Below are 24,980 nucleotides of genomic sequence, written 5' to 3' on the forward strand. Positions count from 1 at the left end.
GGTTTACTGCCCGCTTGATTCAGCCGTTGAAATTAGCGTTTAGCGATTGAGATTCCAATAGCTAAATTTAAGACGTTCGTAGATTATCGGGTAATTTTTATATTCCGTACCTTATTTTTATTATATGTTTCATTTTTTGTTAATTTTAATCTATTATTAAAAAAATTTTAAATTTTATTTTTATTTTTTAAAAAATTTTCCTAATTTACAATAATAAATTTCTAAATTAAAAAAGTCTAGTTAATATTTTCTTTTCAAAAAATAAATCTATTTTTACAATAGATTAAAAAAAATTTAATACAACCAAATTAAAGTAGAAGATCTTTTTAATAATAAATTGAAATTATAAAATATAAGTGAAATACGAGATAAAATTTAGAGAATAAATATAATAATTACTCTTAATTATCTTAAAATTTAGGATAATTTATTATTTAATTTCATAAGTATAATAAAAATCATAATTTAACTTTTTTTATTATTTTTATGAGATACTGTTTGTTGCTAGCTGCTGGCTTAAATTAAATAGACCTATGAAGCTTTAAAAAAAAAAAAAAAAAGCCTATGAAAATTTTTTTTTTCTTTTCGCAAATATTAAATTAAGGAGTGTTAATCTTTCATCTATTTCAATTTTTGCATCCCAAGCAGGCACTTTAGGTTCTAAGAAATAACGCTGCTCATTTGCCAGCTTCTCAAGCTCTTCGAAGCTCATACTTTGTTAGCTCATATATATATATAAAATTTTAAATTTGAGTTTTCACATTTAAAGAGAATCAAGGGAAAAACCTCCTGCCATGTAACTTATTGATTGACACTTACATTTATATATATATATAGAGAGAGAGAGAGAGAGAGAGAGAGAGAGAGAGAGAGAGAGAGAGAGAAGAGTAGGCATCAGACAATGAATCTAAGAGAGAAAGGGATTGCTTCTTTTCTTCCACCAATTCCACATAACTACAAGTGCCACTTTATGGAACAGGACTACAATATTTTGACCATACCTAAACTAAACTATCAAGGCACTCTGGATCAAAATCTCTTTGTATATGATTATTAATTAATACCCATTACTGTAATCCACAGTATTGGTTCTAAAGCGAATATTGCGGTGATTGTAAATGGGATCTCCATAATCGACAGGCTTCATCACCACAGCTTCACGTTTCCCATCCTGCTCTTGAACTGCCCCAAACACAATCTCATTGGTTTAGCTTTGCTCATAGTATGTGTGTGGGTTGGTAGATTGATATCGATGATGCTGCTGCTATTTTTGGTGCTGCTGCTAAAAATCATCATCCCACCCACTATAGAAAGCTCGACCTTGCCTCAATTGATGCATTTTCTCTGCATCCTTGGACATAAATGGGTAGGATTTCCTTGGTGTTGGTGTTCTAGTTTCAATTGATGGAGGCTCATCTTCATCCAGTATCACAAAGCTGTCCTGCACAGGCCAAGAGTTTGAATGCTTCTGCGGCTGGTTTTGATATTGATAGCTTAGTGGCTTCTTTCTAAAACTAGGAATTATTCCTCCCAAAATTTCAAGAAAGAATGCCACACCATTAGCAAAAAGCTTGCCAAAGGATCCAAAGAAGCCTTCTTCATGCTTCTCCTATTCATCTTTAATTGGAATTAAAGATGGCCGGACAAATTTAAGAGGTTTCTTATATGGATTTGCTGCAGTGGTTGTTTCATTGCATCCGGATCCTTCACAGCACACAAAATCAAGAAAAAAGTCCTTGTTACACAGTGGATATTGTCAATACCTACACAAATGTTTTGCAGTGAAGACTAGGCTATTTTTGGCACATCAGATCAAACTATAATTGCAACTTGGAAATGCATAGCTAGAATGAATGAAGTAGAGCTGTGCTACAATGAGTGTAATTCCAAAGAAACTGAATTTTCGTTTGAAGTTTGTTTGCATTTTTGTTTTTTTTTTTTTTGACATGCAGATGAAAGCAGGGTCTGGAAATCTTAATTGAAGCTACTTATCCAATTACCAACCACAACCACAAAAGTTCCAAATAAGAGAAAATAGAACAATATATAAATTTCAAGCAATTGAATGGAGAATCATTGGTGCAAGCATGTAAATCCTGCCCTGATGATTATCTTATGGCATAAAGTTGCTGAGAAATAACTAGAGATTGATTCACAAGTGACACTTACATTCTGAGAAGAAACAATTGTTCCCACCCTACGTTGCAGAAAAGCCAGCATGTAACCAAAAAAGCTAGCAACTAAAAGGATTGCAATCCCTGCAATGATTAAGGGATTGCCTAAAAAATCTACTATATTGAGGAAATAATAGAATTTTAGATTGTGATCGAAAAGTTTGCTTACCAAGGGCAAAGCCACTTCCATATTGATAAGCACAGTAGTCAAAATGGAGTTGGATCTCTCTGATGGCTTAGTTTCCTCTGTCTATAACAGGCAGAGAGCAACTGCTTCCAATGTATACTACATCAAAATCATTAGAAAATTTTGCATCTTCACTTGTTCCATCTACATGGCCTCCTCCACGGCTCCATTTCCCTCCAGCAATTATTGTAGCCCCTGCAGGAATATTTTCATCATATCAGCATTTAGTAGCTTGGATCGAACTTTAATTCCCAAGCTAACACTAATAACAACCTATAATGATGATAGTAATTCAATTCCAACAATGATTTAGAGATATATCTAAAAACATGCCTCAACAATTGCCTTAAGACCCCCATTAGATTTTCTGTGAGATTTCACATACAAAACAGGGATTGCATTTACCTACATCACTTATCTTCCTGAGTGCCATGTTCATGGTGTCTGCAACATATATATTTCCTCTGTCATCTACTATTAGCTAGCCCCTTTGGATGGTTCATTCTCGCCTCTCTGGTTTTCCCATCTACACGTCCAGAGTAACCTTCACGAGATCCAGCGACCAGCTTAGGTCTGCTGTCTGCACCACGATTTCATTAAAAAAAATGACAAACAGGGGGGGAAGATTAAAAACCAAAAACCTCAATTATATCACACATACAAAAGAGTGATAGTTCATTAACAGAATAACATGAATTATGTTACTAGCTTTGGTAAACCCACAAGCTCAACTAATGGAATTCTTATTTTAACACATAAGAAGAAAAGATGCAGAAGAGAATGTGCGGAATTTTATTGCCCTACTACTTTAAGGTTATGTTTTCTTTCAGGAAGCTGATATAGAGCAAATGGAAAAATAGAAGCAATAACCTTTTCTATTTGTATCATGCATAATTTTATATCCTACATAATAATGGAAAGATATACTGAGCATTTCACATACTATAAGACCCTTTTTCATGAGAAATAAAGTTTGTGCTAGGATCTCTCAACAACATTTCAACTACCATTCTAACTTTTTCATTTCTACAAAATAGTATAAAATCAATCTCTAGATCCAATCTTCCCAAGACCAAATAGAATGCAACCAAAAACAAATTTGGTTTACACACAAATGCTTACTACATAAGACAAGGGTTTCAAAAAGGTATAGAAGAACAATATTTTATTTTGCAGATTCATTCTCTGGGTATCTTCTGCCCAAAAGCAACTAGAGCACAAGAGAGATCGCTTTTGATATAATGCTTGCCACTTAAGACAACTGGCTTCAAATATTGCATAAGCAACTTGTGCATTCCTTGTATAGTTGCATTGGACATTTTAAGCACAAAATTTAGATGAAAGCCACGGCAAATTATTAAAATCATGAAGCTATCTTTTTCAAACACCTAATTACTAATTCATATCTAGTACAAATGAGCACAAGTTGTTTGTGGTTTTATAAATGAAATTCTTTGCGTCTTTACAAAAGCTGAAGTTGATTGTGGTTTAAACAAAAACCAATTAAACACAATATGTAACACCCTCAGATTAAACAGTTTCGTACATTCTATTATTTTAGTAATTAATGTCTGTCCGGACAGTTAGAATGCCTGAAATTATACCTACACCACAAAAAGAAGTCATAAATTGAATTAATAAAGATTAAATAAAGTTGGATAAAAATAAGAGAAATGAAGTATAAATGGGTTAAATGAGCTTAGGTCCCGGTGATAGGTGACCTACACGGGAAGTGATTATAAGATCAGTTGCTATCCTAAATTCGTGTGGAACTCGGTAGAGTCCTAAATCAAGGATTAATTTAGACATTTTTGGGAATTTGAAAAATAAAGAAATGAAATAGGGAACAAGTACAAACAAGTGAATCACAATCTAAGGATTATTGCAAAAGATGGATAATAATCCGATAAGGGGGCATTTTGATCAATTCACTTCAAGAGTTGACTTTTGACCTAAATGTCTATTAAAATAAGTGAGATTAAAACATTAGAAAAGACTTAAATTAAGTGAAAGTGTGTAGGAAGAATTAAAGGGGATATGAAGGGAATTAAGTCAATTGTTAAAATTATAATAATTATAATTAAAAATAATTATTTTATTATACATATAAGAAGACAAAAATGTGATAAAAATCAAAATAATTCTCATTCATCTTCCAACCATGGCCGGCTCACACACTCTCTCTCTTCCTTCCCATTTTTCCTTCATTGTTAACCATTCCAAGCGTTTTAATCCATCAATCCTCCCTTAAATTCCGTACAAAATTAATAGAAAACCTTGAATTAGCTTATGATTGAAAGATTAGAAGCAAGGGATTGAAAGAAAATTGAAGAAATTGGGAGATTTGGAATTGCCTAAGTGAGGTAAGCACTCTTCCAAGTTTAATTAGTATACATTCTTTGAAATGAAGTTAGTTTGAGTAAAAATAATAGAAAAAATCATGAGAATCATGCTTGAAGGGGGAAGTATGAATTTCAGTTGGGTTTAGGAGGTTAGGGTTTAGGAGGTTAGGGTTTTGATGGTTTAAATGCAATTAAATGTGATTTCTAAGGTTGAATAATGATATATGCATGATTTGTATGTTTGGAATTGAGTGAAATTGAGAAGTTGAGAAATTAGGGTTTTGGAGAATTAGGATTTTGGTGATATAAAGTGCAATTAGGGTTTGTAATGCCAAATTAAGGTCAATTGAGGTGTATAGAGTAAGAATTGGTGTTGGTTTGGTGTAGGAATTAGTGGAAGGGACATTGAACAATTGGTTCTGAATATGGACACTTGAGTCTAGTATGTTTAGAAGCTCATAAGTTGAGCTACACAACTCTAATTGGTGTGAAACCAATTGAAAATGAAACATAAGACATAGGGCTAAAACTTTCATGAAGAATCCCTACCCAGAAAATTACCATAAATTATTCCGATTTAGGCTTGAATCCGGAATTGCAATTCTGAACCTGGAGAAAATGACCATATGAACAATACTTATTTAATTAGGCATAACTCACCCTAGGAAACTCTAAATTAGGTAATTCTTGAACCAATGGAAACCTGAGACATAGGAGAACAATTCTTATGAGGACCATGAAACCAAATTATGATCCTAACTTGATTAAATTGCCAGATAAAATTAGTCCAACAAATCTGCCCTAATCAAGGATTGAACTTGAAAAATGTGAAGAATTAGGCATCCGACCAGTTTTTGCAAAATTACCATAACTTAAGCTACACAATAGCAAATTAGATGATTTCAAAGCCAAAATTCTCATAATACATAGAACTACAACTTTTCTCTTTTGACTTGAACCCAGTTCATAGGGCAAAGGAGGGGAAATGTTGGGGTAAGTCAGAAATACCAAATATGGAAATCCTGCACTTCAACAAAATTGTCCTGTGACCTCCGAATGGTTATCAGGTCATAACTTCCTCTACAAAACTCTAATTGAAGTGATTCCAAATTATTTGGAAACCTAAGACAAAAGCCTAAAACATTGTTTTAGGGATTTGGGCCAAGTTATGAGCTTAAGATGCTTGGATATAGAATGCAAATTTAAGGTATAAATTTGAAAAACTTGGAATTTCAGGATATGACACCTGGAACAGTATTTAGTAATTTAGCTATAACTTGAGATTCAGAACTCCAAATTTAGTGATTCAAAAAGGAAGATAAAACTAAGACATAGAGGAACAACTTTCATGAAGATCACTTTAGCAAATAAGGACTAAAATTAGATTGAAATTGGGTTCTAAGGTCAGGTCTTGAATCTTCCTTGAACCCAGAAATCATTAAATTGCATGGTAACTTAGGAAATTATTTGATTAGCTATTAGTAAAGGTTAGAATGAGTATTAAGACTTTACAATTGTGTAATTTCAGTGGAAAAAGGAGCCTCCCAAGGAAGGGAATGATTAAGCCAAGAAAAGAGAAATCAAAGAAGGTTTGTGAACAACTAGCTTTTTCCTTTATTTTTAAATTTATAATTGATTAGAATGAGCCTTATATGAATGAATTATGCTTTTTCTTTGTATTTGAGAACTTTAATTTGTTGATGTCATAAGCCTAACTATTCCTCAAATCCATAACCAGGCCCACAATTGAAGCCAATATGCATATAAGATAATTTAAATCAAAATAATTTCATTTAACTAAAATCCTCATTTACAAACTGTTTAAATACTATACAATTCTTCATTTATAAATCTCAAAAATTTAATTTAACACAATTTCTAACAAGGTCCATACTATTACTAACACATGCAGAGTTCTATATTTTAAATTTAGAAAAGATAGTAAAACAATTAAATAATCGACGTTAAACCTGCGAGGAAGAAAATAGGTTGCTCTGTAAAATAATTCCTCAAAATATTGAAAGTAAAATATCAATTTTAACCATAATTTCTATAACTATCTAAAGCTAATGCACCATGTAGAGTGAAATGCAACATCAGCAATAATTTTCACATCATAACAACAAAAAGGTAATTTGGAGCATTCACACACCCAGTAATATTAATCATAATATATGGGCTCTTAAATCCAACAGAACTCAATAAACCAAATCATCCATAGTCTACACCACATCACCCAAATTACCACAACAATATCCATGGCACTTTAACAGTTATGAATGCAACATAAATCGTGCCTAGAGTTTAATTACATAAATATATGCATATAAGTGATGCATGGGCATATGCTTGAACATATAATAATATCGAAATTATAATTAAAATTAATATTTTACTCACAATACACCGATGACTATTGTGACTGCTGGATGCAGAAAAATAGCTGACCTCGATCACCTAATAATTAAATTATAAATTTATTAGTACTAAGTTAAGATAAAACTCTAAAGAGGTAATAAATCAAAGGCTCAAATAACACTTCTAAATTCAACTCATTTCTCATTATCATAATATGGCCCCTCCTGCGCCCTCCAAATTAAGCAATACTCAAAACTTTAAAAATTACGTTTTAGTCCCTATAATTGACATCTTGTAAAAATCTACTCAAATAAGCTCTAAAAATTCTAAAATTTTGTCCCGCAGTCCTTAATAATATTATAAGGCTATTGCAAAATGAATTGTAATTTTCTAGTCACCCATGAATATTTTATTCAAAAATTTTACTCAATTCCATAAGTTTCCAACAACTAACATATTCTTAATTCAACCCAATTCAATATTGTTACACTCATTTCATATAGGCATTTTAGGGTAGTTTTGCATCCATTTTGCCCTTATATTTTAGTATATTTTATGTTTTTAGCTTTATTTTATCTTATTTGTTAATTTTAGATACTTTATATTTGATTTTCGTAATTTTTGTTGTTTTGATAGGATTTTGTGGCAAATCGAAGATCAATGAGTGCATTAGGAAGTGATTTGAAGAAATTTGGGATTCTTTGAGCATGGAGGAAAGTTGAAGATATCAAGCTTTGAAAGAGCAAGTTAGCCGAAATTTGCTTGACACTTTGCTTAAGATAAAGTCTATTTTACTCTAAGTGTGAATAGTCTTGGATAATTTTACACCTCATTTCCTATCCACTTCTTGGCTCTTATTTTTTGGGACGATATAAATTCATCATTTCCTAGCTTTTGCAAAAGGAGAAGGGGAGAAAGAGAAAAACGGAAAGAAAAGAAAAAAGAACGCATGAAAGAATAAGAAGGAGAAGTGATGTCCACTGCAGCTTTTGAGCTTTGGGCTCTCCTTTTTCTATTTCTTAGTCTATTTTTATGTTTCTTTTGCTAGTTTTATCATTTCTCTTGTAAATTTTATCATGATAGAATAGTTTTCTAAGATTTCAGAGTTGGGTTGCACTATTTTGAATCTATTTGTGAATTTGGATTGGGTTTTATCTAGATTTATATAAATATGAGTTTTGATTCTTTTTCTTGTGTGCTTTATGACTTACCTAATGTTGGATCCCATTGGGTCTAGTTTTTAATATTTGATTGAAGGAAGGTGAAAATCATTGATAGATAATCAAGGATTAGAACTTGAAATCCCCTAGATTTAGAAATAAACTAGGGCTTTAAGAGGATTCATTGATTGATTACAAAACTTAATGGGTTTTAAGTTAATCAAATATCGTACGAAAGTAGGTTTGGTTTTCTTAAAATACTCTTTGGTTTGCTTGAAAAAGATATCAAAGGATTTTCGAATCAATCACCTTCAAACTCTATTTTCTTTTAAAATTGGATGACCCAAGACAAATCCCAATAGACTTAATTCATAAACCCCAACTTTGGAATCAATTTTACTATTAATTAGTCTTTGTTTTTGCTTGCCCATTATTAATTTAGTTAATTTTTGCTTAGATTAACACTTTATTTACATTACCCATTACCTATTTTCTTTATTTTCTACTTAAATTGCTGCATTTAGTAAAATTAGTTTTTACAAATTGTCATTAGTCTAAATAATCGAAATAACCATAGTCTAGTACTCAAACACAATTCCTCGTGGGAACGATACTTTACTTATCACTCTATTACTTGATTTAGCACCATCAAGTTTTTAATTGTTGTTTGATATTAGATGATTTGGTTGTTTGTTTAATTTAGACATTTTCTTTAATTTTCTTTTATTATTACTTTACTTTGTGTTTTTCTTTTTGAATTTTTATTTCTAATTTTGTTTCCATTTGCTTATCTTGTGAGGTATTTCAAAATGTTTCATGTACAAGTCTTCACAAGTTTTACTCAACTGCACTTGGAGCCCTTTTATGCTGCTTGGGGAAGATTTAATGATATGGTAGAGAGATTTTCCAACCACAACCTTTCAAATCAATCTCTAATTCTTTGTTTCTATGATGGTTTGGATGAAGCGACAAGAAATTGGGTGGATTATGGAGCTTGGGCAACTGGTGATCATGTTCTTCAAAGAGGTCATGAGGATGTCATTCACTTGTTGAATGACATGGCGAATTTTGATTACCATTGGCATTGGGACCCTTCGAGTCACCAATATCCCCATACCACAAACAACCCAATATTTGGACCAATCATTTGAGTTTGAAGAAGAGAAGGGAGTGGGACATGAAGAGGTAGAAGATAAATTTGAAAATCTCTTTAACCAATTATTGAAGATTCAAGAAGACAAAGGAATGAAACTTAAAGAGATGGTAGCTAAATTGGATGATCTTGAAACATCAATGAAAAAAAATGAGCCATCAATTAAGATGATGAATGGAGTTTATGAGGAGGAACAAAATACTCAAGTTGGGGACAATGGGTTAAACTATGATAATGCTTCATGGGAATTTGAATCTGCAGAAGAAGTGGAGCCTCAATCAGAAAAAGAAAAATCCTTTGAAGATGAGTTACCAATAGAGTTTCCACAAGAAAATGAGTTACTTGAAGAAGAAATAGAACTTAAAGTTGAAGGAAACAACTCTTTTATCCTTAGAGAGTCATTGGAAGAGGGCTTATATGGAAATGAGTTAGAAAAGAAGTTGGTGGTTGAGGAAATTGATAAAACCATTAACTTGAGCTCATTGATGGATCTTTCACATACACCACCAGAAGACCCTTTTCTCTCATGGATACCTCCTTCATCATTTTATATCCTACATGAGCTTAAGCTTTCTTCAACCCAAGTATGTGATTCAACTCCAAGTGTTGTTCATGCTACATGCAAATTTGCATCAAATCTGGCCAATCTTGAGGGCACTTTACATCAAGACCCATATGTCATATTATATGATAATTATTATGGAAGGAAGTCGCTTTTTGATTAGCATATTTGAAGGGGTCAAGCTAATGACCTTAAATAAGCGCTTCTTGGGAGGCAACCCAAGCGTATCCTTTTATAGTTTATTAATGTCCATTTCATTTCATTTTCAGTTTTCCCTCATTAAACTCAAAAGTGACATTTGTTTATCTTTTGTAGGTCATTCATGAAGATTGGGCAAATTAACACTTGTAGCAAAAATGAAGAATTGAGAAGGAACAAGTGTAAAGCAAAATTCTGCACTTTATGCAACACCTTTAAACTTGTGCTAAATTGCTGATATTGCAATCTACTTGATAGCACATGTTTAATTTTGTGTCTTGTGTAAATTCTGTGAAATACAACTTGGATGAGGATCAATTTTGATATTTAGGACTGATGTGAGCTTTATTGAAGTGCAAAAATAGTGTTTGTTGAGTTTCACCTTTTAGTGTATATATAATTTTGTAGTCTGATAGGAATTTGCATGTTTTTGTTTGAATTCTAGTTTTGAAATCTGATTTTAAGGTCAATTTCTATGTCTTTTCTGCAATTCTTGAATGATTGGAACTTGTCTCAAATGCTGTTGAAATGTACCTTTGGTATAAGTAGAGAAATGAGACCATTTCATTAAGTGTGCACAAAGGTAGTCAAAATTGATGCCTAAATTGAAAAATGCTTGCATAAGCTAAATGAAAATATATAGTGTTTGATGAGTTCTAAGAGATGATGAGCTTAAAGTCCTCAAATTTATGGTGTTTGTGTGTATTTGGTAATTGCTAAGGGTCATGAATTCCATAGCATTTGGACTGTTTTGGTAAGCAAAACCATAATTTTTCCCAAAACATGATGTTGCTTACTAAGCAAAGTCTTAAGCAAATTCAACCTTATGCTTAACCCCAAGCATGGCCCAAATTACTGATTCCCCACATTTTAAAAAGCCCAAAACTTCCGCCATTTTTATAAAAATAACAAATTGGCCCAATCTTATAACAATTTATATCATTGGGGCCAAGACATGCTTCAAGAAATGAAAGACCTCACAGAAAATTTATCACAATGAAACTATCACAGAAACCTGAAGACTGACGATGAAGAAGAAAGCCAAAGAGCAAAGCTGAAAGCGATGCAGAGAATTTAGTATTAGTTTTAGTGCGTTTTTCAATTCGTTAGGTTTATTTTGTAATCTGTTTATTTTAATTTTCAAACTTTAGTAATAGTTGTAATACTTTGGTAATTAGTTTTTATAATTATACTTGCACTTCTTTCCTTTAGTTTATTTTATTTTATCTTATCTTCTGCTATGGACATAGTTATTTTGTGAATGCTTTTTGATTTAATTCTTGATTTAACTGTTAGATTTTATTTCTTTACACTTTTTCATCTTCTTGCACATTATTTTTGCACTTTATCTTTTTCTTCAATCCTAATTTTGTTGACATTGATGAGTTGCACAATTTTCTTTGAGCCGCATCTGTTTCACATCATTTGGAGGTAACAGCTTACCCTTTTACTATTTATGCCTATGGTATGTTGCCAATGCTTATGCTTTCGCTTTACCCTATTCAACAGGTTAAGCAACATCTTAAGCAGTGTAAATTCATACATTTGGGATACCTTTTCACATTTTTCTCTCTAAAGCTTCATTGTTAATATCATTTTGAGCTAATTTTGAAATACTTGAGCTTATATTAATTTAATCCCCAATTGTATATATTTCATTAATTGATTAGTTCACACAATTTTGCCCATCTTTGCATTCATTTTAGACATTGAGGACAATGTTTCATTTGAGTTTGGGGGTGAGGGCAAAATTTTTGCAAAATTTTTAAAATTTTCTTTCATTCATTTATTGCATTTCATTCATTCATATATAGATAATCCATACACTTATACATATACCACACACATGTCTATACTCATACACATACATTTGCATGTAGTTTTCATATAGATTACACTTAGTTTTAATTTGATTTATGCATTCATTTTAGGATCATGCATATCATAAAAATAATTTTTTACCTTGTCCTTAGAGGATTGAGAATTGCTTTGAAGAGCAATTGAGCTTACTTTTAGAAGGGTTTGGTGGATTGAAAGTTCTGGATAGGTGCAAAATTATTAGATTCTTGCTTTAGTTTATATCTTCTTAGCCAAGGGCCACCCAATCAATTGCGTTGACTTTGAGTGCCTAAAGAAAACTCTAGGGTGAGAAGTAGCTAATTGATGTCTCACCAATCCTAGAACAATCTTTCTAAACCTTTCAAGGCGAAATCATAGCATGCACTTGAGAAAGAAATGATTTAGGCATTTTTTGAATTTTAAACCCATATTTTAGCCTTAGCCAACCTCACTTAAAAATTTCCCTTTGGAACCAATTTGAGCCAACATTTATCCCTCTTATTCCTTTGGAACCCACATTACTACCTAGCCATAAACTCAAACACTTACCTACCCTCCATGAGAATAATTCTTTGAGTGATAGATACACATAAAAAAAAAATAAAAAAAATATATATATATAACAATTAGTTGGGAGAAGTGGCTAAAGTAAAAAAGCTAGCAAATTCAATTATGGTATGTAAAGTAATTCACCACCCAAGTACACAAAGAAATGAGTTTGGGGGTGAATTGAAAGGGACAATTATAATTCAAAGTCAATGTTATTTATGTAGTCCCTCTAAAAGCTTCAAAATTATATGCTAGCATTGGTGAATAGTTGTAAAGTTCCTTCCCCCATTTGATTCAAAAAAAAAAAAAGAGAAAAAAAAAAATTTTTGTGTGTCTTGATCTTTTAATAATTTGATTATTCTCATATTTTGTTACCTTTATCCTTTCCTTGTTAGCCACATTATCACCCCCTTAGCCCCATTACAACCCTTGAAAGTCCTTTTGATCTTTTGATAGTGTTTTGCTACATTAGTGGAGATTGGAATAGGAGAATTGCCTATGGGATTGTGATATCACTAATATATTCATTCACTTCCATCATTATTTGAGACGCTTTAGTTTATGGATTACCCTATAGTCTATTTAGGCATGATTATTCTTTGTGATTGATCGGTTTGGGCTTGATGATATGGATAATTGACCCAAGGCTAAGCGGTGATAACTTTGGTGAGGATTAAACTCTTTGTACCTTGAAAGTGGGTATATGGTTTGTTGGTGGCTAAAAGTAAGCTTGAGAGTTTGGATAAGTAATTTTCATAAATTTAAGATAAGGTACCCCAAATTGCATTAATTGTTTTAATTTGCTTGAGGACAAGCAAAGGTTTGAGTTTGGGGGAATTTGTTACACTCATTTCATATAGGCATTTTAGGGTAGTTTTGCATCCATTTTGCCCTTATATTTTAGTATATTTTATGTTTTTAGCTTTATTTTATCTTATTTATTAATTTTAGATACTTTATATTTGATTTTCGTAATTTTTGTTGTTTTGATAGGATTTTGTGGCAAATCGAAGATCAATGAGTGCATTAGGAAGTGATTTGAAGAAATTTGGGATTCTTTGAGCATGGAGGAAAGTTGAAGATATCAAGCTTTGAAAGAGCAAGTTAGCCGAAATTTGCTTGACACTTTGCTTAAGATATGCTTAAGGTGCAACACGAGTCAAGCATGAGCGAAAAGTCTATTTTACTCTAAGTCCGCCGAGATTTTTCAGAAGCGGCAGCAACCTTGGCAGTGACGACGAGAAAGAAATTTGCTAAAACTTAGCTTAGGGTTAAGCGGCTAAGCTACTGCTGACGCAACGTGAATAGTACTTGGATAATTTTACACCTCATTTCCTATCCACTTCTTGGCTCTTATTTACTTTTAGGGCAACTTTTTGGGACGATATAAATTCATCATTTCCTAGCTTTTGCAAAAGGAGAAGGGGAGAAAGAGAAAAACGGAAAGAAACAAAGAAAAGAAAAAAAAGAACGCAAGAAAGAATAAGAAGGAGAAGGAGCACGCCATTTCCAAGTGATGTCCACAGCTTTGGGCTCTCCTTTTTCTATTTCTTAGTCTATTTTTATGTTTCTTTTGCTAGTTTTATCATTTTCTCTTGTAAATTTTATCATGATAGAATAGTTTTTCTAAGATTTCAGAGTTGGGTTGCACTATTTTGAATCTATTTGTGAATTTGGATTGGGTTTTATCTAGATTTATATAAATATGAGTTTTGATTCTTTTTCTTGTGTGCTTTATGACTTACCTAATGTTGGATCCCATTGGGTCTAGTTTTTAATCTTTGATTGAAGGACCGAAAGGTGAAAATCATTGATAGATAATCAAGGATTAGAACTTGAAATCCCCTAGATTTAGAAATAAACTAGGGCTTTAAGAGGATTCATTGATTGATTACAAAACTTAATGGGTTTTAAGTTAATCAAATATCGTACGAAAGTAGGTTTGGTTTTCTTAAAATACTCTTTGGTTTGCTTGAAAAAGATATCAAAGGATTTTCGAATCAATCACCTTCAAACTCTATTTTCTTTTAAAATTGGATGACCCAAGACAAATCCCAATAGACTTAATTCATAAACGACCCGTATACTTGCGGATTTAGCACCATCAAATATTCACATATTTAAACTTCCATCCTCAAGCTTCAACCAATTATATAAAATTTAATTATCTTAATTTCAAATAATCTTATATGCCCATATGCTATAAATCTAACTAAATTCCATCTATATTTTTCAAAAATATTTTACAATCACTCAAAAATTCAACAAACACCATAGAATATCTCCAAATAAATTTTACTTTCATCATATATTTTTCTCCAATTTTTCCTGTTTAAAAAACACTGTATTTATGCTCTACAGACAGAGAAATAATAAAAATTTTCTTACCCGAAGTTTATCTGTGTCTCAAAAATTCCAAAAATTTATGAGGAAGCCTCTGGAAGTCGAATCACCTCCATAGCATTTGCCGAATCTGATCATACCACCATGTTCCTCTCCTCTTCCTCATAAGTGGTCTCGGATCGTTGATCCAAAAGCTTAAAAATTCAAACTTCTCTCCTCCATATCTCACTCATCAGGCCTCCATTTAAATTGGTATTAAAAGAAAGCTCTCGGAACAAGCTTTCCAACGCCACTGACCGCGCCTCAATCACGCCGAAATGAAAATCGCGCGCAAAAGGCTGGCCCACTATGCACGCGTTTTCTCTCTCTCCTCTCTCTTGGCTCTTGAAAGAAAGAAGAAGAAGAGAGGAAGGAGGAGAGAGAAGAGAGAATGGGGAGGGGGTTCCTCCTCCGTTTGAAATTTTTTTAATTATTTGACAATGGAAATCCAAACTCAAATCACCTTTTTTTTTTTTTTTCTGGGTTGTTACAGTTGAATTGACCTTGTATGATTTAAATATAATTTCTTTTATGCATTTAAGAATTTAATGCATTGTTTTAAAGATTGTGAATTGGGAATTAATCTTATATTATGCAAAGACGAATGTTGGCCCTTAATTTTAATGTAGCAAAGGGGTGGGCCAGTATTTGAATGTGTTTTGAAGTATTTTTGCGAAATTGATGTGTTGCCAACCATGTGCATGAAATTATAATAATTAAATATGTTTATTGATTTATAAAAGCGTTTTGTGAATGAAAATTATTTTGAATATATTTTAAAATCACAGTAGACATGGTAATATGATTTGTGTTCCTCATTAGCTTGCCTAGTGAGATGATATTTGATTTAGTCTCCTCCACTTGTGAGGTTGAGCTTCCCCTCTCTGGCTTGCCAGTTGAGGTTGATTTGGATAAGTATTCATTAGCTAGCTAGCCTTTGGTGCCTCCCTTTAGCTTCGGTTCTTGAGAGGAGTTTGTTTTATCATGGTGTACAATACGATATTGATCGAAAATTTTGTATTATAGATCCAACTGTGTGAATTGTTTGCAACACCCTTACATTGTGATTTCTTGATAAACATGGGATTGAAGAATAAATGTTTTGTCAATTATTTCAAAATGTTATGATGATTTCATGGAAATGTGAATATTGCAAATATACCCTTGATTTGTGAATGTTTGATAAAATGTTATTGAAACAAAGGATTTGTATGATTAAAAATGTTGACATTAATTTTATGAATTATGGAAAATTTGAATACATCAATTTCCTTGTTATGATTTGATAATGTTTTACTTTGAGTTTTAAATTATTAGTTGTGCACCACTGAGTTCACCGCTCAGCTATAATTTTTGTATGTTGTCGCAGGTGAAAGAAAAGATATGGCAGTTGAGTGAGCTTACTTGAAGCTGATTTGGAGTTCTCTTTGAGTATATCATAGGTATACCCTTATATATTAGGTTTTGATGTAATCATGTAACTATATGTATGTAATTACATTCAAACAGTTGTACAGAAATTTTATAATATTATTTTTAAGACTTTAATCAAATGTAAATTGTTGTAATATTATTTCTTGTGAGATTGAACATTTGTAAATTTTGTAATACGAATTTTCTTAATTTCAATGGATGTAAATTTGTAATAAAATGTTTCTTGTATTGTAAATGTAAAAGCTTCATACTTTTTGATTCGTGGATTAAAGAAATAAAATTTTTGAATAATGATTGTATTTAATTATGTTATATAATTGTCACAGGTGAATTTAATAGGTTTTAAAATTGTGATTTAATAAAATTACAGCCGTAATCACATAAATTTTTCATAAAATTTTAAAAATGCCTATCTATTTCTAAATAAGTTTTATGGCATGCACTTAAATTGAAGACACTTAAATAATTATTTTACCATTATATTAAACTTAAAAATAAATTTATTCTGTCAAAATTTTTTGTAGTATATTTAATAGATTATTGGTAGGCGAATTTCGATAATTTATTAGGTATACTATGGATCATATCATATCTTATAGAGAGAGTAAGGTGTGACAGAATAATTTTTGACAAATAGAAGTTTGGTAGAGGCAAAAAGTTGACAAATAATATATTAGAAATGATAGTGCCAAACAAACTAGAAAAAGTTATTCAACAAAACAAGGCCAACCAATTAATATCCCAGGCCATTACAAAAACCCACTTACATAGAGACAGCGAAGAGGACATCCAGTAAATGTTACTATTAGCAGAATCCAGAATTAGAAGCTCCCCACTAGGCAACACCTCCACAGAATAAGGCTCAATCCCAAGCTTGCTTCCATTGAATACCGTCTCAACAGTATATCCACTCTCAAACTTCATCATAGGACAGCCAGAAATCGCTATGCAAACAAATTACACAAACCATATCTCACATAAATCCACACACAAACAGTGAATACCACAGGAAAAAAAGGAGAAAAAAAAGGAGGAAGAAAAAAAATGTGGGTGTCAGAATCAGAGATCTAAACTTGTTTTACTAGTGGCTTTGAGAGACCATAACCATTTCATGAAAGCAGAAGCGACATTTGAGAATAACCCACTAACAATCTCTGAAAAAGAAAAATAAAAAAAGATGCAAACAATCAAGTGAGAAGCTAAGTAAGCACAAACAGATCAAACAGAAAAGCAGCTTCCAAGATCATATACACAAACTCACTTGAAGGTGAAGTAGTAGAAGGAGCTGAAGAGACAATTCCAAAAAGCAGCAAGATCATAAGGAACAAAAGCAACACATTCTTACCCATCACATCCATTTATTCTATTTTGAATAGGAAACCAAAGAAAACCTCAAAAATGAAGATTCAAGCTCTAGGCATTTGTAAGAAACCCTACTCCTAATCTGGGTTTGAATAAGAAAGTTGGCTTTGAAATGAAATGGAACTGAAGGGAGATGCTCAAAATAGTACTTTACAAAAAAATGCTTTTGGCTTTTAACCAGAGAAGAAGAAGGAGCTGTATTTTTAAGTAGCACAGTAAGAATAGAGCATAGGAATGGTGAAAAGGACAAAGATAAAAAAAGAAGAGAAAAAAGCAATTGAGGTCCCCGGCACAATGGGGGCAATGCAGTGGGAGGGAGAGAGAATCGTAGATTGGTCCACAGCACACCAGTTTAAGGTAAAAATTTTGCCAGAATTATATGCTCTATTCTGTGATTTGCGTGCTTAAATGCCTCTCTCTTTTTTTTAATTGGCTTATATAACTATAACAAGCAACAAGTGACAACCAGCAAGCCGCACCACATTTATTCGCCACCTAAACTCTCACTGAGCCTATGTGTTCCTCATCCACCCCCTGAGCCTTCAATGGGCTCTTGACTTATTCCTAATCCACCTCCCTTTGCTTTTCTTTTTATTAATTTATTCTTAAATGTGGATTAGATTTTTCTCATTTGCGTTTTACTATTTTTGTAACAATGGTTGAAATTCTTATTAAAGAAATGAGGTAGGTGGTCAGACGTGTGTGAAATAGGTCAATCTTATTATGATTAATATATATTGTAGACTTTTTATTTTTTTTAGCATATGTGCATTAATAAAAGAGTGTAAAATGAAGGGAGGTTTTGGGAGAAAATTAACATTGATAGCGACTTCAATGCCACTTTCCAATTGATGGTTGAGTGGTCCAAGCTCCAAGGGTATCTTGAGACTAGCCTGTTATGATATGCAGCGGGAATAGCCGCATAGGGAACATTTATCCCAAGACAAGGCTAACAGTTAACAAGAGCTTGCACTTACACTATGGGCTGGGTAAGCTAGTAAAACCCATTTGTCCTGGTTTGATGAGCTCCAGATTGGCCTAGTGACGAAAGCTGGTCTGGGCAGGCAGCCTGGCTGGGCCGTCTTGTAGGCCAACCCCACCCCTCTACCACTCTAGCCCCTCTACTTCCAAAACATTGGTGTCCTTCTCCTCCTCTTGGACTACATGCCAGAACAATTGAGCATAATGACAATGAACCAAGAAGCATAGCTCGAAGAAGTTTGAATGGCTTCTGAGCATAAAATCTATATAAATGTTAAACTTATGATGCTGAATTTTAATTTTAACAAGTGGAATCATTTCTAATTTTTTTTTATATTTAATCATTATAATTTTTATAAATTTAAATATTTAATGTAAAAAAAAAGCAATTCAATAAATTAATTTCAAATATTTAAAATGCACAAGTATGTATTTGGCTTGAGTTATACCCTTTGCATATAATAGATACATGATATTGGAGGACCATAGAGCTATCCCAAATTTCAATAAATGAATATTGTGCATGTGTAACTGCATATATCTATAGAAACCTTAGCCAACTTAATGAATGGAGCTATAAAGGTACGTTCCACAAATTTTAAATTACAACATCATTCTCTGAGTTTATACTTTTACATCCCTTGTTACCCAAATTATGAACCAAAATGATAGGCAAAAAAAAAATGAACCATTTCATAGATTACACCATTAAAACCAAAGATACAGCTTCCTTACAAATTGATAAAATAAACACAAATTGCAGCCTGGGATAGACTCTTCACTTTGTTTCATTTAACTCAAATAGAATAATGAGCTAAGCTAATAATTGTTTTGGGTGAATAAAAACAAAAAGGAAAGTGCAGCATATTCCTCTAGTGATAAGCCTTCGGCCAATTATGAACGCCATTGTATGATCCACCATATTCCTATCCCATGCTCATCTACTTTGTTTAAGTTTTCTAGAATCCTTCCTTCAAAACTCATCACATTGATAAATTCATTTCACCAACAGACAAATTCATTTCGTATCAAATGATTCGGTTTCCATTGATTTCTAAGTCTGTTTATGTCCATTCTCCCTGATAAATTGGGTTGGGGACCATCATCTATTATCAGAGTCTACTCCCCCTTCTTGGTCCCACTTGGCACGTTCTCTTTCTAATTAATCCCATGAACCTCAATGTCAACGACTCCCATTTATTGCATCAACTGTACTTGTGAAAACAATGATAAAATCAAAGTTGGATAAGATTTTCTTATTATCTGGCCAAATTGAGGAATATTTATCAACTATTTTAGAGTACATACTTGTAAAAGGCAAAATGATGATATATCTATATCAGCCGAAACAGGTCAACCCTTACTTCGCTGTCAGCATCAAGCGTCCCTCAGGAGCCATATTTAAGGTAGAAAGACTGATCAACAAGTACAAGCAACCTAATTTTGGTGTCCTTTATAAATTGTTCTCAAATAACAGGAAAATTGCGAACATCTGCAAGTTTAAATGTAATCCAAGTCATAGCTGGTTAACTAATTAATTTAAGATTAGCTCAAAGTAAGGAAAGATTAACCATCTCAAATGCACAATTCACACGCATAAGTGATAAAACACAGAAATCCACAAAAAACAATTCATATGTATATTCGAGCAATCAATTAACCAGAAAAGAGTTAAATGACATCCATTAGCCGGAAACAAACTGGTAGCGTGTTGCTTCAATTCACATGCAATGCAAGTAAATTCAACAAACACACAGATTGAGAGAGCAACATTCTATTGAAAATAAAAAAAAAATGCCGAGATGGCTTGATAGTATAAAATCATTTACAACATGACTAGCTACAAACTCCAATGATTCAAATTGCTATGAATAGTCACATTGACATGCGTATCGTGACAATAACATTGTACCTATACAAGTTAATGGTGACTCATAATCTGGGAAAGGGGAAAAGAAAAAAAAAAAGTAGGGTGGGAGGGGATGGGTCGCCATATAAATTTGAAAGCCAGCGGCTGAGGACAACTCTTACTGGCACCAGTAAATGCATCTCCACCTATACAAGAATACCTGAATAAGAATTGTCAGTCCGTCTCCCCACAAATCCATCTTTGTCTATCCTGGCATGCCATTTCAAGAGATGCCCAAAAACCAGAATAGAACAGCAAGCTTCCACCATTCATCAGATCAAATCAAAGATCAACAGCCAACCATTTATCTTCATTCACAGGTGTAAAACCCTCAAAATCAAAATGATTGTCCCAGTAAGTGGAATGTGCCAGCTTACTCAAATAATACTTTCGAAGGAGACCAGGGTTTGTTCAATATACTTGGGCTTGGGGCATGAAGCAGTTGCAAGGCCTTGAAGCAATTTCACAACATCAACGGTATCATCGAGATAATATTTAGCCTTGCTTGACTTCCGCCCAACAGTGCAGGCGAAGATCTCTGGTGCTAAAGGCAAAGTTGGAGCAGAAACTGTATTTAATATACTCTCAAACATGTCCTCATCTGATTTATCATCACCAATGCACAGCACAAAATCAGGTGGCTTCCCTTGATCAACCATGTTCGAAAGAACCTTTTCAGCAACAGATCCTTTACTTATTCCCTGAATGTTAAAAATACATAATGCATTAGTTAATAAAATTTTGTTTTTCCTAAGACAATCATACATGATTTTGTTTGTGTGTGAGAGAGAGGCCGTCTGTGTGTAGGGGTTAAGTAGGCCAGTTGTACCTGCGGCTTAACTTCAACAATATGTTGACCCCGCTTAACAACAACTGGTTCATTTGCGAGGACATTTTCAAGATGATCCAACAATTCTTTGGCTTGGCAGGATCCAAAGTCAGGGTCTGCATCTTGATGGTGCCACACCAAAGCACTCTCCTTAACCTCTATACTGGAGCCATCAGTTGCCTCTGTATATAATCTCATTATGGGCTCCACAATACTTTTCCAATCAAGATCATCGGCAACAGAATGGGTTTCCCACTCACAGGTTTTATTCCACCTGAAAAGACACACAAAAGAACAGAACAAATAATCATTTTTAAAATTTTTTCATATCCCAAGCTTTGTTCAAATCCATATCATTCACATACCTCATGAAGTATCCATGTTCAGCTGCTATTCCTAATCTCTCACAAGGGTCAAGCCAGCCACTCAATGAATTTTTCCCTCTCCCACTGACAATAAACACACTGTTATTTTGGTCATTGCACAGAGCTTTTAGAACAGAGATGACTTCAGAGCTGGGGCTTTTAACAATAGAAGTCTGTGGTACAACAGTACCATCATAGTCCAGAAATATTGCTCTTCTATTTGTCCTTTTATAAGCTGAGACAATGTGTTCAATACACAACCTCCTGAAGCTAGGAGAAAGAGACACGACCCTGAATCCCAGGCCAAACCCAATTCCCCAACACCTTTTATTGTAATGATCTTGGCAAGCTCTCTCCAAATCCTGCATAAAGCTGCGTGCCCAATATGCCACATCATGAGTACTGACATATCGGTAATGCTTCTCATGGCGCAACTGCTTCTCAGATTCACGCATGGTGATGGCCAAATTCAAGGCATCAGCCACAGCTTCTATGTCCCATGGGTTTACCCTAATTGCTCCACTCAAAGAAGGCGAACAACCAACAAACTCTGACACAACGAGCATGCTTGTGCGAGGAGAATCTGATGTTATACCCATGGCTTTGTCCATATATGGGGTTCCCTGCCTGCAAACAATATATTTGTAAGGCACCAAATTCATCCCATCCCTCACTGCATTCACTATGCAACACTCTGCTAAAGCATAATAGGCAGTCTTCTCATAACGAGGAACAGGACGATCAATCAGAATCACTGGCTCATATTCAGGTGAACCGTAAACGTCATTGATCCTTTTGGCAGTTAAATATGTCTCACGCTTTGCTTCTTGGACATCTTTCCCTGATCCTCGTGCAGGGTTCACAATCTGGACGAGGACCACTTTTCCCTGCAAGTCTGGATGTTGCTGCAAGAGTTGTTCCATTGCCAATAATTTCAGACTGATGCCTTTGAATATGTCCATGTCATCAATACCAAGAATCACTTTTCTCCCACTAAACTGTTCTTGAATTTCTTTGACTTTAGCAGATGTAGAGGGAAGATTCATTACTGATTCAAGCCGGCAAATGTGTATACCCACAGGCAATATTTTGATGTAAACTGTACGGCCAAAGTAATCAAGTCCAATGTGCCCCCTCTTAGATTCATAGTCCAAGCCAAGCATTCTGCTGCAGCAGGAGAGGAAGTGCCTTGCATAATCAAATGTATGAAAACCAATTAGATCACAATTCAGAAGTCCCCTCAGAATTTCATCACGAACTGGCAGAGTTCGGTATATTTCTGATGAAGGAAATGGACTGTGGAGGAAAAATCCAAGCTTAACTCGATTGTAGCCTTTCCTCAGAAAGGTTGGCAGAAGCATTAAGTGATAGTCATGAACCCAAACATAATCTTCCTCTGGACTGATTATTTCCATGATCTTGTCAGCAAACATTTTGTTAGCTGAAACATATGCCTGCCAAAGAGTACGGTCAAAGCGATCACCGTGGTCTGGGCACATAGGCAGCATGTAGTGGAAAAGAGGCCACAATTGCTGTTTACAGAACCCAAGATAAAACTTCTTCTGTAGGTCTTGAGGTAGAAACGTGGGAACACAGTTGAAATCCTCAAGCAGTTTTTGGGAAACTTCTTCCTGCTCGCTAGCATCTATATCAGCCTTAAGAGACCCCACATAAATAAATTCAGTTTCTGGAGAAAACCCATCTTTTAGTTGCAAATAAAGCGAATCTTCATCCCAACTGAAGCACCACTTGGCAGTTCCGGGATCCTTTTTAGCATGTAAAGGTAACATATTTGTCACTATAATTTTCCGCTCATGGCAAATGGATGAAGCAATCTCTGAGTCACCATCATTACTGCCATGAGGCCCATAACCATCCAAATCTGAGATAATTCCAGGAACAGTCATAACTCTAGGAATAGACCTTGGAGTATGAGGAATTTCCAACAGGTTCCCAGAAGCCAAGTCTAAAAAATTCATATAGGATCTAGACACCATCACTCATTAAGATAGCACGCTTCCCACCACAAATAGCTTGCCCACAGACCTACAAAAATAATAATAATAATAATAAGATATTCATCCAAACATAAAAATCTATGCCATTTACATCCTTTCAGTTTCCACAACATTTTCAGATCATTATAATAAATGAACATCAAGCACAGTATGGCTCTAGCAATTTCCAATTTACTTGATTGTACACAGACAGCTCAGAATACCCATGCCAATTGCCTACTTAAAAATAGCTAGTCCAAACGAGATAAAAAATGCACCATCCACTTGCATATTTTAAAAAATCATCCTTGAAAAACAAGAAAAGCATTTTTTTTTTCCTTTGAATACTGCAACTGATAAATAATCACAAATTCACCCCTGCCAAGACGAAAAACACAAAACCAAAAAAATTTGTTCCACATGGCTGTCTGGGTTTAGAAAAGGCTACGCAAGAGGACTCTGTGTTTCTCTCTGGGTTAAATAATGAAATCAGATTACAATACAATGAAAGCAGTACCTGTAGATTTATAATTTATTCAAATACTAAACTTCAATAAACCAGAGACAAATAATAAAAGAAGCTAATAGTCACAAAGCTATACATAAAAGCAGATCGATTCACAGCCAAGGACACAGAGCACAGCTGAAATTACGGGATCTTAACTTATCTAAATATAATTCAAACTCAACGATCCTACATATACATAGACATATTTATAAACTACAAGTCTAAAACAAAACTTAAACCAATATCAGATCAAGCTATCAACATTTTCTTTCCATTTGGTTGCCGAAAAAACGCTCCCAACCATACAAATAAATAAATAAACAAATAAACAAAATTTCTCTCTCCTCAACCTATACTCTATACCTCCCATCCTCCGCATTTTCACGGTAAACAAGCAGAAAAGAAGCAGGAAAATTCGAGAAAAAAGGAACTGTACATAAACAGCAGATGAAAGATAAAGATGAGCTTTCCAGAGTCAAAATTGGCGGGCTTACCTTACGATTAATAAACCGATGACCGGAGGCGCATAGAATTAGGTGAAAAACCGGCGAGTTTAGATTAGCTATTAGGTATAAAAAAAGAGGACGAAACTTAAGAAGCTTGATAAAGACATAGGAAATGGAAGCTGTGTTTGATTTCCAATAGAGATGAAGAGAGAGAGAGAAAAAATGGCTGATGAAATGAGAAAAAA

The 24,980-nt window shown here is 33.7% G+C and overlaps 1 protein-coding gene and 1 pseudogene across 1 annotated transcript; both read right to left on the reverse strand.

Moving 5' to 3' along the window:
* Positions 1–888: 888 nt before the first annotated feature.
* Positions 889–18,020, reverse strand: LOC110647309 (uncharacterized; annotated as a pseudogene).
* Positions 18,021–20,439: 2,419 nt separating this feature from the next.
* On the reverse strand, positions 20,440–24,980 carry LOC110644864 (probable alpha,alpha-trehalose-phosphate synthase [UDP-forming] 9). The gene is made up of 4 exons (XM_021797823.2): positions 24,784–24,980; positions 21,785–23,830; positions 21,420–21,693; positions 20,440–21,291 (listed from the first exon to the last, which is right to left on the reverse strand). Exons 2-4 carry the CDS (start codon positions 23,779–23,781, stop codon positions 20,968–20,970), a joined length of 2,595 nt encoding a protein of 864 aa, XP_021653515.2. The 5' UTR covers positions 23,782–23,830; positions 24,784–24,980; the 3' UTR covers positions 20,440–20,967.

Source organism: Hevea brasiliensis, chromosome 2 (assembly GCF_030052815.1).
Source record: "Hevea brasiliensis isolate MT/VB/25A 57/8 chromosome 2, ASM3005281v1, whole genome shotgun sequence".
NCBI lineage: Eukaryota > Viridiplantae > Streptophyta > Magnoliopsida > Malpighiales > Euphorbiaceae > Hevea > Hevea brasiliensis.

Bases quoted from the DNA above. Each gene is read 5' to 3' on its own strand.
- LOC110644864 (XM_021797823.2), bottom strand. From the start codon at position 23,781: ATGGTGTCTAGATCCTATATGAATTTTTTAGACTTGGCTTCTGGGAAC. The intron at 21,694-21,784 runs GTATGTGAATGA...GTGTCTTTTCAG, and splicing joins GAACATGGATACTTCATGAG to GTGGAATAAAACCTGTGAGT. The intron at 21,292-21,419 runs GTACAACTGGCC...TTTAACATTCAG, and splicing joins TTGTTGAAGTTAAGCCGCAG to GGAATAAGTAAAGGATCTGT.